Source organism: Cygnus atratus, chromosome 1 (assembly GCF_013377495.2).
Source record: "Cygnus atratus isolate AKBS03 ecotype Queensland, Australia chromosome 1, CAtr_DNAZoo_HiC_assembly, whole genome shotgun sequence".
Classification (NCBI taxonomy): domain Eukaryota; kingdom Metazoa; phylum Chordata; class Aves; order Anseriformes; family Anatidae; genus Cygnus; species Cygnus atratus.
In genome coordinates this window covers 76,564,571-76,578,473 of record NC_066362.1, presented here as the reverse complement: position 1 = coordinate 76,578,473, position 13,903 = coordinate 76,564,571, and the positions used below count along the sequence as shown (strand labels likewise).

The 13,903-nt window shown below is 40.7% G+C and overlaps 1 protein-coding gene across 1 annotated transcript; it reads left to right on the top strand.

The window, feature by feature from the left end:
* Positions 1-2,029: 2,029 nt before the first annotated feature.
* LDHB (lactate dehydrogenase B) lies at positions 2,030-12,123 on the top strand. The gene is made up of 8 exons (XM_035540820.2): positions 2,030-2,144; positions 2,293-2,424; positions 5,631-5,748; positions 6,232-6,405; positions 8,495-8,668; positions 9,933-10,050; positions 10,891-11,014; positions 11,769-12,123. Exons 2-8 carry the CDS (start codon positions 2,299-2,301, stop codon positions 11,934-11,936), a joined length of 1,002 nt encoding a protein of 333 aa, XP_035396713.1. The 5' UTR covers positions 2,030-2,144; positions 2,293-2,298; the 3' UTR covers positions 11,937-12,123.
* The last annotated feature ends 1,780 nt before the right edge of the window (positions 12,124-13,903 follow it).

Below are 13,903 nucleotides of genomic sequence, written 5' to 3'. Positions count from 1 at the left end.
TAGATAGCCATTTAAAGCCAGCACAGATCTGTACTGCTGCCCAGAAAAGCAGGTTTCACCCTTTCGTCACCATTCGTTCTCACCAACTATCCCAAGCTGGCACCAGCATTTGTTTGGCTGCTTGGTAAGCCAGAGGGAATTAATCCAGTGAGCACTAACCTGGCAAAATAATTGGCAAAAAAATCAACAAAACTTTAAGCTGGGAACAACAACAAAAGGGCAACCACAGTCTTAGACAGGAAGGGCTAGCCTCTGTGCCTAGACACTTATTTAGGAGGACTCCAGAATCTACCCTTCTGTTTTCCTTCTCATAAGAGAGAGAATTAATGATGTGTGATGAGGCATCTACAGCATTTTTTTTCCTGGTGAAATTGGAAATGTATGCAATTCAGCGTTCTACCTCTACTTTCTCTCTTGACTGCTACAGAGAAGTCATGTTACAGCATTAGGAGAAAATACTTTTTGCTATTCTTTCCTTTCGATTCCCCATGCATTGGCCCTGCAGGAATTTCAGCAAACCGCTTCCTTCTTTCCTGTTCAGCAACAATGGCAAACTGCATACCCAAAATCGTATGCCCAAAATGCCCCAATGCAAAGCAACAGAAAGGTCAGAGGAAAAGCATGTCATATCTTATTTACTGTTCTTTAGAGTGGTTGGTGTGCTTATTACTTTAAAAAGGAACAAAACTCCATTCACACTCTGGGGGCTCAGGCTCATTCCATGGGCCCTACATATTAAAATTTTAAAGTGATTCTCTATTGGGATTATTGGGATATGGCACAATAGTCTGAGATACTATGATGTGGGTTGGGCCTTCTGCTGGAGGAGGAGAAGGAGGAAGAGGAGGAGCAGGAGAAAGTAGGAGGAGGAGGAACCATTGTGGCACAGCATTGTTACATTCCTTGTTCTTGCCAAAGCATGTGTGACTTCAGACATGCCATTGTCCCATCAGGATTTATTCAGCCACAAAAAAATTAGCTGAAGTCAGCTGCAGGGCAAAACTCAGAGCACACAAAAATCAGATACTGTAACTTCAGTAACTTTGCCTCAGAATAAGACAATGTAAAATGCTTTATTTGTGCACGACTCCTCGTTTGCAGTGATTCCTCTTAACATTCCTCCTGGCTAAGTCAATAGCTCTGTGAAACAGAGAGAACACTTCCTCTGCATTACTGTCAAGATAAACTCAAAGATGTGTGTGAGGGCCTCCATGTACATGAACAGAGCAAGCAGTGTCCTTTATGTGTACAGAGTCAAAAGCAGGACAACAGCCAGCTCACAGCCAGGGGCATAAAGTAGGGTCTATTTCCAACACGATGCTGCCTGAGGCTCTGTACTACACTGCACAGCCTGTTTCCAGCTCACGCAGGGCTCTGCTGCAGGTGACCTTGGGCTGGCTTTCGACAAACTCACTCCAACCATCTGCACGCCCTCCCTCGATCAGCAAAAATAACCCAGAGAGGGACAGCGTTTCCCTTTTCTCTGTGAGGCCGCCATGCAGTTGCACAGGCCACACTGAGCAGGCTCCAGCCTTCCTTGTGCTGCGGAAATGCCTGGCTGCCGTGGGCCAACGCTGCAATAACCCTTTGTTGCAATACCCTTTGGTGCAGTGACACCCCGTTGCAATAACCCTTTGTTGTAGTGACACCCCATTGCAATAACCCTTTGTGGCAGTGAACCCTTGTTGCAGGGACCCCATTGCAGGGACTCCCGGTTGAAGAAACCCCCATTGTAGGGACCCCCACTGCAGGGACCTCCGGTTGAAGAGACCGCTGGCGCAGGGACCCCCAGTTGCACGGATCCCCCCCATTTCAGGACAAGCACCACCACAAGCCCCGTGGGGGGCAGCGGGCCGGTGGAGATCCCTCCCCGCTTCCTCTAAAGCGCCCCAAACACGAGAGAGAGGGATGAGAGCCAGGTACTGCCCGCGTGCCCCTGCCGCCCCCATCCTCTGCGGGGCCCGAGCGCGGGACCCGCGGCCCCTCATGGCGCTGGGGCCCGCCCTGGGGGCGCGGCGGGGAGCGGTGGGGGGCGGTGCGGCCCGGCTGGTTGGGGGCCGCCCCTTCCGCTGCGGATCCCTCATTGCTGGGCCCCGAGGGGAGCTGGAGCACGGCTCTGCGTCTCCCTGCTCCGAGCACAGCTGGTGGGTACGGGCTGAGTGGGGCCGCTGGGGATCGGGGGCCCCGGGCCTTTGAGGGGGGAGGCGGCCAGTGGCGGGGGGGGGGCTTGGTACCAGGTGGGGTGGTTGTGGGGTTGTATCCCTCCGTGCTGACCCGAGCCTTCTCCTGCAGGACGCTATGGCGACCCTGAAGGAGAAGCTGATGACCCCCGTGGCCGCCGTCAGCGCGGTGCCCAGCAGCAAGATAACGGTGGTGGGCGTCGGGCAGGTGGGCATGGCCTGCGCCATCAGCATCCTCGGAAAGGTACGGTGCTCTGCCACCTTCAGCCATAAACCTAACTGTCCTTAGCCTGTTCCCGAGCCCTTCTTTCTCTTTTCTTTTTTTTTCTTTTGAACATACGCATCTTTAATTCTTCCGTGACAAAGCTGGAGGCTGTCCAGTGGAGCTCCGCCACTGAGTAACAAATGTGCGCGCTCCAGGAGTCGGTGCGGAGTATGGGAGGACTGCGTGCCCTTGCAGCGTGCTCTTAATGCATCTGTGCCCTAACTGAAGCAGTTAAAATATCACTGCTGCCTTCAGTGGGCTTCTTTACTTCTCTTTATCTGGTGTTGTCTGGTTACAGAGGTGTTGCCTATAGTCTTCAAAAACTAAATCTGAACCTAGAGGTTACTCTAACTTCTGTTTACTTTTACTAGGTAAATCCCAGGTTGTGGTCCTAGAGCAAAGTGTAAACACATAACAAGGATCTTTGTCCATTGTCTTTTGTTTTTTTGTGAATACTATGACCAAGTTAAACTTGATTCCTTATGCTCGTCTTTAAATGATGAGTGGGAGCCACAGACCTTATCTTTCTTCCTAAGAAGACAAACTTACGCCCTACCCCCTTGAAGTGGTAGATCTTGCATCAAGTAGCTAACAACGTTGGGATCAAAAATCTTGCGTGTGCTACTGAAACAGTTGTCTCTTATTTGGAGATAATCTGTTCTCTATTACCTTGAGGATGCGTGTTTTGAAGTACTGATTTTAACTGTGGAAAAAATGTTCAAGGGCTTTGACTTGCTGATATTTAAGCCTTGGCAGCAAGAAAAGATGGCAGTAAGTAAAGGCCATTGTGAACCTAAGTACTGAATTGAAGTTAACAATTTTTTTCGCAAGTATGTAACTTGTAACTAAAGCTGAAAGGTAATGGAGGAGAGAAAGACAATTCACTGTTGCTTAAAAACTACAGATATAAAAAGAAAGTGCTTTCCTCAAACTCACTTGTTTTTGAAGCAGTGCTGTAGCCTTTAAGGGTAACAGACCAGAAGTCAGGTAAATTACTGTAAACTTGATTACAATCCATCATTTGTCTGCACTTAATATTGTACACTATGCAGGATCAAATTGCGCTCTCAGAAGTTTAGTTTTACAGTCGCTGAGATGTATGGACCAAACCTAGAATAAAAGCTAGTCTTAAATTTTTCCGTCTTGATTATGGCATGATGGAGTTCATTACCTCTGGGCTTCTGCTATTCTTATTCTTTTGCAAATGTAAGTTGTAATATAAAAGCATTTTATAACAGAAACATCTAATTCTTGTCACTGAACTGGATGTGACTGACTTCTGCAAGATAGTTGGCTGCCCAAAATGTCTTCTAATTTTGTTAAACCATAGCATAGAACTTTGTGCCTAACTTCCTATGTGTTAATATTTGGACACAGCTGAATTTTAGATGGCTTTAGATTTTATGTAACTTAGTGTGCTAATAGGAAGTTCAGTTTACCCCTGTAGTATTAATATGTACATTTCAATGACACTAAAATTCCATGTTAGTTATTTTTAGCTCTATTAGAAACAAGTCACTGTTGCTGTACCGTTTTAGAAGTGGAAAGGTCTACAGTCTCAAGGCAACTGTTTTTAATGAGAATATTTTAAGCTGTTTCTGATGGTGATTATGCAGACTTCTATTCTGTGTGTGCTAATAGCAAGCTGAATTCCCTAGGCAACATTGATGCAAATTCCTGAAATTAATTGCTGGAGTTATTCCAGGTACTTCTCCGGTTCAGTGAGCAAACTGGTTCCTTAGCCTGCAGAGTCTGCTGCAAGGTCTATGCTCAGGCCCATATCACTAGTATGTATAAACATATATATAATCACACTTCTGCATGCATTCTTTTTTGAGATTCGGATTACATGTAGTTTAATGCCAGTGACTTCTGTTAAGGATACTTTTGATAACATTTAAATAACTGAGACTTTTACTTTGCTTTTAAATAGTCTGCAGGGTAAACTAGTGAGTATACGATCACAGAATGGTTTGGGTTGGAAGGGACCTTAAAGATAATTTAATTCCACCCCCACTCCCCGCTGTGAGCAGGGACACTTTCCCCTAGACTCTGAGGTTTTCCTCCAGTACTTGATCAACTCAGTTGTGAAAGCTAATGGTGCAAAAAAGCAATAGACTCCAGTGTGATTTTTTTTTTTTTAAATCTGAAGTGAAAGACTTAAATATACCTGCTGTTAAACATTTTTCTAGGTGAAAAACAGTAAATAGTGTTACATGTTTAAAGTGTGCAGTTGATGCTAATAACTAATCTTGATGTGAAATTAGCATTGCCCTTTCTATATGAAACCAAAGAGAAGCTTGCTTGATGTGACGCTTTCAGTAGCATAATAATGTCCTAACAACTATCTTCAGATGGGATACAGATACCTATGAAAACAGAGCTACTAATCTGATTCTCAGTGTAATTTACTGAATTATAAGCCTTCAAAGTATAATGGAATTCACAAAGTTAGCTAACGCTTCTCTCAGAAGGTGGTAAAACTCTGTAATAGAAGTTCTCTGTAATAGAAAAAACGTCTTTTATTCCACCCCTGTGTTTCACTGTCCTGTTCTGAGACTACATAATGTTGTTTCCCAACTTAACCTGGCTGGACAACAAGCATATATGACCAAATCTGTTTTGCAAAGCAACAACATTGTAATAGCTCTAATGGAAGAAAAATTAGTTTGTTTTCCCTGATGCTGTTCCCTAATATCAAGGGAAATCAGTCTGTTTCTGTTCTATTTTTGTTCAATAAGTTAGCTGAAAGATCTTTTTTATAAGAAAACACACTTATTAGTGAAGTAGTATGGTGTTAGGTGTCTAAACATTAAAATGGGCCTTCTTTTTTCTACTGACTGGGTTTATAGGGCTTCTTGTAACTCAAAGGTGCAGCCTTTTTTTCTCTTTTAAAAAAAAAAGTCACAAAGTACAGGTAAAGGGGTAGCTGCACAGTCAAAACTACCCACAAATAACACTTTAGAAAGTCTGAACAAGGATGATAAACTTGTTGTGAAGTAGCCTGTGACTTTGTTCTGGTGTATCTTGTAGTAGCACCAAGATAGTTCTGTCCTACGGGTTTGTCTTTATAGAGTGGATGCTTCCAGATGTGTATCATGTTCATTTAAAAGGTTATATTGCTCAACTCAGAAGTAACTATGGCTAATAATATATTGGTTCCTTTTAAATTGTTATTTCTTCAGGGTCTTTGTGATGAGCTTGCTCTGGTTGATGTTTTGGAAGACAAACTAAAAGGAGAAATGATGGATCTGCAGCATGGGAGCTTGTTCCTTCAAACTCATAAGATTGTGGCAGACAAAGGTGAACCTCAGAACCTTAAATTATTTTATTAATACTAGTATTCTGTAAATCTAATAGTGGAGCATTACTCATGTTATCAGGACTCAGGATTGGGCATCAATATGATTAAATTTATGAATCGGGGTGAGATTTCAGACTAATATCCCAATGGGAATGGCTCTCAATTCAAGCTTTCTTAAATCTCTAATGGTCAACTTACTATTTTGGGTGGCAGTTCTGTAAAACTGTTTTTTTTTTTTTTACTAGTGAAACACTAGTACTTTAATATAGAAGAAATAATGTTCATTTATATGGATAGTGGAACTGAGATTCAGAGGGGTTGAATGTATTCTCCAGACCTGTGCACTGATTTGTTGGGATGATGTCTCATGTTTGGGTTTGAATATTGGCATGGTGGAGAGACTACCCAGAATACCTGTGTGAACATGATGCTGTTGAAATTAGTGATAAGTCTATTTAAGTCTTCTCCATGCTTGGTTGTAGATTATGCTGTCACAGCCAACTCCAAGATTGTGGTAGTAACTGCAGGTGTTCGTCAGCAAGAAGGGGAAAGTCGTCTCAACCTGGTTCAGAGGAATGTAAATGTATTCAAATTCATCATTCCTCAGATTGTTAAATACAGCCCCAATTGCACCATTCTTGTGGTTTCCAACCCAGGTAAGACAGTTCTCTGAAGTACTTATGAATTAATTCTGGTTTTGGAAAACTAGTGTTCTATCTGAAAAGATTAATGAAAATCTCTTGTCAGAAATAACCTTGGATGTCTGCTTTGTAGTTGCTAACTAAAATATAAAGAGCACTTCTAAGTGTATAACACTTATTCAGAACTCCTCATAGTCTGCATTTTAAGAGTGTATCTAATGGTAGATACTTCCATTCTTGCATTGGCTTAAGCAGTAGGTAGCTTTAAATTTCTAGCTCGGAAGGTTTGAATGAGCAGGAGACATTCATTTAGCTCTTAAGCTGTTTGTAAATAACTATCTTTGGATATACTATGGCTATTCTTCAGATTGAAGAATTTATGCTTTAAGATATAAACCATGCTTGTTAAACAATTGCAATAACACTGAAGTAAGAAAATACAGCTACATCTGTATTTTTCAGGAAAGGGTTTCTTTGTGCTGAACAAAAATGGTGGGCTAAATATATAAGTTATGAAAGATGCAGTTATTACTTACAAGTGAGCATGCACAACTGTCTAATTGTCCTGGAAAAGCCTGGACATCTGGATTCCTAAAGCTGCTTATAAACATCAGTATGCTTTGTAGGAAGTCTCTGTAGGACTGTCTTTGCTAGATTCAACATCAGAGTAAAGCCATTACTATAGAGCCCTGGCAATGACGTGACACTGCTTTTAAGGCTGACTTGACAGTCAGAGTAGTGCATGTAAAACTACCAACTCAGCTGGTGTTTAAGCAATTAGCTAGTATACAAGTAGTACTACTGAATATTGGTGTACCAAGAAAGTAGTTACTATGCAAGTACAATAACATGGCAATTTTAAACTTATCTAAAAATCAAGTCACAAAACAAATTAGTTTGAATTCAGCCTTGCTAGAACAAAAACAAAGACCTCTCCTGTAGCATAGCTGCAGGGGGAGAACTGCACGCTGCTTTTCTAGAATTGTTTTGCTTTTTCTTAGAATGTGTGGAATTGTCTTGTACAACTAGTGGGCGTAGTGGAAACTACTCTAAGCCCATTAGAAAGGACTTCAGGAGCACTGGAATATGACAGATCTGTCTGGGCTGTAACTCTGATAACACTGTCCACATCCTGTCCCGAGTGGAAAGCCCTACTGTTGGTGAACAGTGAGATGATAAAGCTGTGTCCAGAACTGTGGTGCAGCTTGGCACCTAGAAGCCAGAGTGAATGTACTTATTTGAAAGGGAGGTGCTCTGTAGCCTATACATGGATTGCTCTGGCCCTGGCAGAAACCGTGCCAATTGTGGCTGTCGGGAAGCAATGCCTAGTGGGCATGCCACATGTAGTCTCAGTGCAGTTTGCACCTTCCTGTTACATGTTTTTGGTGCCTGAGCAAATGATCTATGTATAAATACGTTCCTTCTGAGAATTGGTTTCTCCGTGAGTTTTGGAGTCAAAACTTACTGTTTTCTGTTCATTATTGTTGCTTTGAGCTACAGAGATGGGTTTTTCTTGTCTGCTGCAACCTTAATTGGTTTGTTTTTCTAAACTATTTTTAGAGACACATGCAGCCAAAGCATAGAGCTCATTTGGCTTTCCATACTAAAAAGGTATTCAGTGCAGAAACTATTTAATGAACAGATGTGTTCAATAAATGAACCTGGAGTAGTTACTAACTAGAAATAGTACATAACTTTCAAATTTTTACTGTAAATTGTTCTGCCTGTTATTGTAAAGTGGAAGGTGGCATTACTTCAGGAAATTGCTTGACTGTCTTTAGATAGATAAAGAGGTCTGTCCCAGTTCTGGATGCCCTAGGGGTCTAGCTGTGACCAAAAAAAGCTCCTGCAGTTTTGGCTGGTAGGATATTTATATCCAAAGGCCTTCCTCAGTATGTTTTGAGTGGTAGCTAGATGGGTCCTAAACTTAAGTGATATATTCATCTTAATCCTGCAAATAGGATAGGTCTAAAATACTGTGAACAATGAGCCCGTCTGTTTTGTGTCATCTTGATTACCCTACCCCTGTAATAAAGTGCTTGCTGGAACATTCTTTCTGGTATATGTGAACAGTTTCATTTACTATGCATGTTCTTCTTTTCAGTTGATATATTAACCTATGTCACATGGAAGCTAAGTGGCCTGCCAAAACACCGTGTGATTGGAAGTGGCTGCAATCTAGACACAGCTAGATTCCGCTACCTGATGGCTGAGAGACTTGGTGTCCACCCAACCAGCTGCCATGGCTGGATTCTAGGAGAACATGGTGATTCCAGTGGTAAGGAGCAGTTCTGGCCACAGTATTACAGACTGAGGCTGAATGTGTTAGAAAAATCTGAAAACGGATGTGGCTGAGCTTGAATGACTGGCACTACACTGTCTGTTAATCAAGATCATAGGACAACAAAGTCCAGGAAATCCAGCTATGCTTTTTTCAATGAAAGTGATTCAGGATGTATAATTAAATACTGAATTGAAAAGACCAGTTTTCACCAATCTAGTGCTGTGTCCTAAGGACTATAGTTTACTACTTCATCCTTAGTTTTTGTGGATTACTGTAATATATGGTCTGTAACGTGATTCTCTTCTGAAAGCAGTATTAGTTTGTACTAGGTGAGTGGCAGAGATTGTTGTAAATAATAGAAAAGGCTTACAATCCAGATTCAAGCTAACAACTATTCCTTCCCTTATTTTGTGACTCCTCCATGCTATTTAAAGAGAGGTTTTAAAAAGGTAACTTTGAAAATCATGAAATCAAAGAAGCTTATTCATCTTAGTTTTCAAGTTTGTTTCAAGCCTGAAAAGATGTAGCAGAACAACTGTCCAGAAGATGCGTGCTGCTCTAACTTGTAGTACTGTTTGTGTAAGGGAGCCACATCTTCAATGTCACATTGCATTTGATCAAAGTAGTGTCTGATCAACTACAGTGCTAACGGAAGCCAGCCCTGAGCTGTCATGAAAGCAGAGCTTGGTTGAGCATACACAGAGCTTGTTCTGCTTCACTTTCATCTGCTTTTGCTTTGAAGTAACTAGGAAATTTCCTGGTTACTGTGCAGGAACAGGGGAGAGTGTCTGTAAGCTTCTGATGTGAAGAGACTTGCAAATTCTTCTCCTGGTATTCTAAGTTTGCATATTACTATCCCGTTATTCAGGGAAATAGAGTACAGTTCTTGGAGAATATCTTCATACTGATGTGAGGGACAGCAAATACATACTTGTGCAATTCTTGAATAAAGTTAGTTTTAAAAGGCTGAACAACTAAGATGTGCCTGTTTGCTCAAATTTGAGGTTTCTGACTTGAAAAGTACTTGTCCAGAGGACTCAAAGGTCTGTCAGTTGTTTAATCTGTACCAGTACTAAAATATTCTCAAACCTGATGCCCAGAGTCCTCAGAAGTAACCATAGCTAAATGAAAATAGAAAACCTTCTCAAACTATTGTTGTTCTAGCTGCTATGACTTTATTTCAAGTTTATATTAGTAAGTAATCCTCTGCTTTGCCTAGTGAAGTGCTGTGGAAGCTTATGTCCTCTCTCTGTTGTAGTGGCTGTTTGGAGCGGAGTTAATGTGGCAGGCGTTTCTCTCCAGGAGTTGAATCCTGCCATGGGAACTGACAAAGACAGTGAGAACTGGAAAGAAGTCCACAAGCAAGTGGTTGAAAGGTACAGTAAGTTAAGGAATTCTATGGATGCATTTGATACTAGAAATAGCATTTCTGCATGCTGCATCTCCATTCTGCTGCAGCTTTAATGCCCTCATATTAGGAGGGGTTGCACAAGTGGAAGTACTAGTTTAAGCACAGAAATGCAGGATTTCAGTTGGTAAGCTTTATTTTCCTGCATTGATTCCAAATCTTGTGCAATGTACCTACTTGAGTACTGCAGTGCTTATAGAACCAGTATGCACTTGCATTCTTGCAAATAATTTTTTACATGGTTATCCTTGTACAAAGGGAGCAAGACAGTAGGAAAAGGTGATATGTTTCTGTGAGCAGAGCATTGGAGTTGACTCTTAGGAAAACTTTTGTTTGTGATTTGTCAAAAAGCTGATATGTATGTCCCTAAGTTACCTGTCTCACTAAGCTGGTGTAAAGCTTTCAGACATGGGGTAAAACAATTAAGATGTGGGGGGTGGTATGCAGCTCTGTCTACTTAATCATTCTGAATACATCTGGAATATCTAAGCCATTGTCCTATTGATTTGAATAAGGAATTTTTCTTCTGTTTTTCTACCTTTAACTAAAATAATAGTTCGTACATGGTATCTATGAATCTTTCTCTTTTTCAGCTGAGAGAACAATAGGGTTTTGTTAATATACATATGGGATAACGTAGACTTCATTTTATACTGTAATGCTGAAATGTCTTAAATGTTTTAATTCTAGAACTTAGCATATCACAGGAGTTTTTCTTTAAATGGGAAACATTTGTTTATCTTAAGGTGTCTTCAATATACTTTTTGGAATACTAAATCTTAATGTGACTATTTAAATGTTTCCTTAGTGCCTATGAGGTAATCAGGCTGAAGGGATACACAAACTGGGCCATTGGCCTTAGCGTTGCTGAGCTCTGTGAGACCATGCTGAAGAACTTGTGCCGGGTTCATTCAGTGTCAACACTGGTAAAGGTAAGAAATGGTGGCTAATTGGATCCTCTAGTTCATGGTTTTTATTGTGGGAGAAACTAGACTATGAAAAGACTAAAACAGTCAGCAAGGTGATGTACAAAGGAAGCTTTGTTAAAAAGTACTGAGTTTTAAATGTTATACAGGGAACTTACTGTTGTAACTTTTCTCTTCTTAGCTTACCCTTATAACAAGTCTGGAGCCAAACTGTGCTCTGTACTGCCTAGTATTGTATTACCCTTGTGTAAAGTTTGCTATGCATGGTATGCAGCTTCATTAAAAGAAAATCTCCATGCAAAAATGGAAAACTTCATGGAGGCCCAGCTGTGATTCCACGAAACACCACCTAGCAAAGGTGGTAGGGAAGAGCATGTCCTGTATAGCTGATATATATAAAATAAATAGCTATCTGTACTAGTTGCATAATCCCTCATGGAGGAACGAGTCTGAGCAAGCTGAACTTACAGCTCCCTCTATAGTCAGGAAACAGACTTGTCACTACAACATACCTTAATTCTGTATCTGAGACTTGTCAGCTGCTTGCTGGATATAAACAAAATTGAGGCTTTTAGAGGTGGAATTACTGAAATCATCTATTTCAGTATTGCTATTTGGTTTAAAATAATAGCTTTTTGTATCTTCAAATACATTGACTGAACTTTCTGCAGGCTTTAAGGTCTTCTGTCAGAAAGATTCTTGACATGCAAATCTGGAGTTATGGATTTCTGTCAGTAATGTACTATCTTGTTTGTGGCAGGGCATGTATGGCATTGAGAATGATGTCTTCCTGAGCCTGCCTTGTGTCCTAAGCGCCTCCGGATTGACCAGCGTCATCAACCAAAAGCTGAAGGATGATGAGGTGGCTCAGCTGAAGAAGAGTGCAGATACATTGTGGAGCATCCAGAAAGATCTCAAAGATATGTAATTCACAAGTGTTAAATTCCAGCAATAGAAAAACAGCGTGTTGTGTGCAAATGTGGGCTCTCTACTCACTATACATCTCTATGGTTAACATTTAATGCTCTTCCAGACTGAGCTTTTGTCTACAGTAGCTAAACTTATGCTTGCTGTAACGCACAGACCTTATGAACAAATAAAGCAACTTTCAGGCATGTTTTGTTGTCCTAGTGACTTATTTCTGGTATTTCTAGTTTATTCTAGATAATACATTCTACTTTCATGTAGTTTGTGGCAGACACTAAAGGATAGACGTGTGGTTATAAAGTTAGAAACAATGTAGTCACCTGTGGTGGGATTTCACTAATACAGTCTTACTGGAAGCCATTTCTGTATGATATTTTCAGTCCATATAATGATTTAAGTGTAGTTTATGCCCAGATTCTTTTCTGATATCTCTACTGGTGGGTAGAAATTGAATAGGGGGTTTCCCTGTGGGCCACCCATCAAAAATATGCCAACATTAAGGTTTTGTTTACCATTACCCTACAGAAACCTAGAGAAAGGGTCCTATAGATCTAGAAACCTGCTATGGGAAAAACTTATGTTGTTTACACTTCTCTTATGTAGATTCACTTATTTGCCTGTTACTAGTTACTGATGTCTAGTTTTCAGTGATGTCTTGTATCAGTAAGCTTCTCTTGATTACCGAAGTCCCAGTGTTTAGTTGGGCTGGAGTCTTATGGTCATAGATTTGGGCCTTAAACTGCTGTGTCCAATTTTGGAAGCTATACAAGTGTTGATATACTTACAGAAGAGAACAGATTCCTGAAATATCCTTAAGTTTTGTTTTCTAATTTTTTCTGTGCACTTACAGAATTGATACTAATCATAAAAGGCTAAGATAAAAGGGTGATAAAAGCAAGTTGCTGAGAATTATACTCCTTTATTTGTGACATTTGCTTTGAACAACATTCATGAAATATCCCAATACAGAAAGATCTAGGGGAAAAAAAGCAGAGACTTGGAATAATGAATGGTGTCAGTGGAGAACACTATCATGCAGCTTCATGCTGTTCCCTTGGGTCCTACTGCTGGTCACTAGAGAGAAGTGGAGAGAAGAGACCAGTGCCTCCCACTTTTGACAAAGTTCTAGACCACAATGAGGCTGCCTATCAGTCTTCTGCAAACCAAGCTTGTACTACGGGGTCTGGTTGGCCATTTCAGCTGCCAGGGCAACTTTGCTCAGATAAAAGATGAAATTTATTCTCACTGCTAAGCCAGTTGTCTGAGGTTTGGGCAGTTATTAGTGTTCAGTGCTCATGTTCGTTATGTGATTTTTTTTTGGCCTCTGTCCTCTGGAAATTATGGATTTTGTAAATTTATCAGCAGGAAGGTCTTTTGCTACTTAATTTTTTAAGCAAAAGTCAAAATGACATTTTTGTTTGCTTAGTGATCCTTTAATACTTAAACAAAAAATCTTTCCTATATAAAAAATAGTGAATGCCTTCTAGTATGAGACAATACTATCAAAACCAGGTAAACATGTACCATAAGGCTATTATCAGATCACTTAAGCATTTAATGTCAGGTATCAAATACTTTAGTTGAATCTTTCTTTTCCCTTTCTCTTCCAAATTACTGTGAAAGACGATCTTGTTGGTGTGGACACTGGCATATGTCAGAGCCTTTTCTAGCTCTATCATAACACTGAGTAGTGGATGGAAGCACTTTCAGAACCATGTAGGTAGCTTTTGTAGCTCCTTTTTAAATAGAACACCCAGCAAGCCTTTTTGTAGTGTGAGATAACTGATATCCTGTGATTTATGAAGTATTACATAGCCAGTGAGATACCATGTATCGGGATGCTGGTGACAGCTTTATTTACAAAGAGTATCACAAGAAGACCTTAGGAGAGATTCTGTTCTCAGTCACAAGCTAAATGCCAGACTATTGATAGGATGGTTGGAATCAGTCTCTGCTGTCATAACCCAG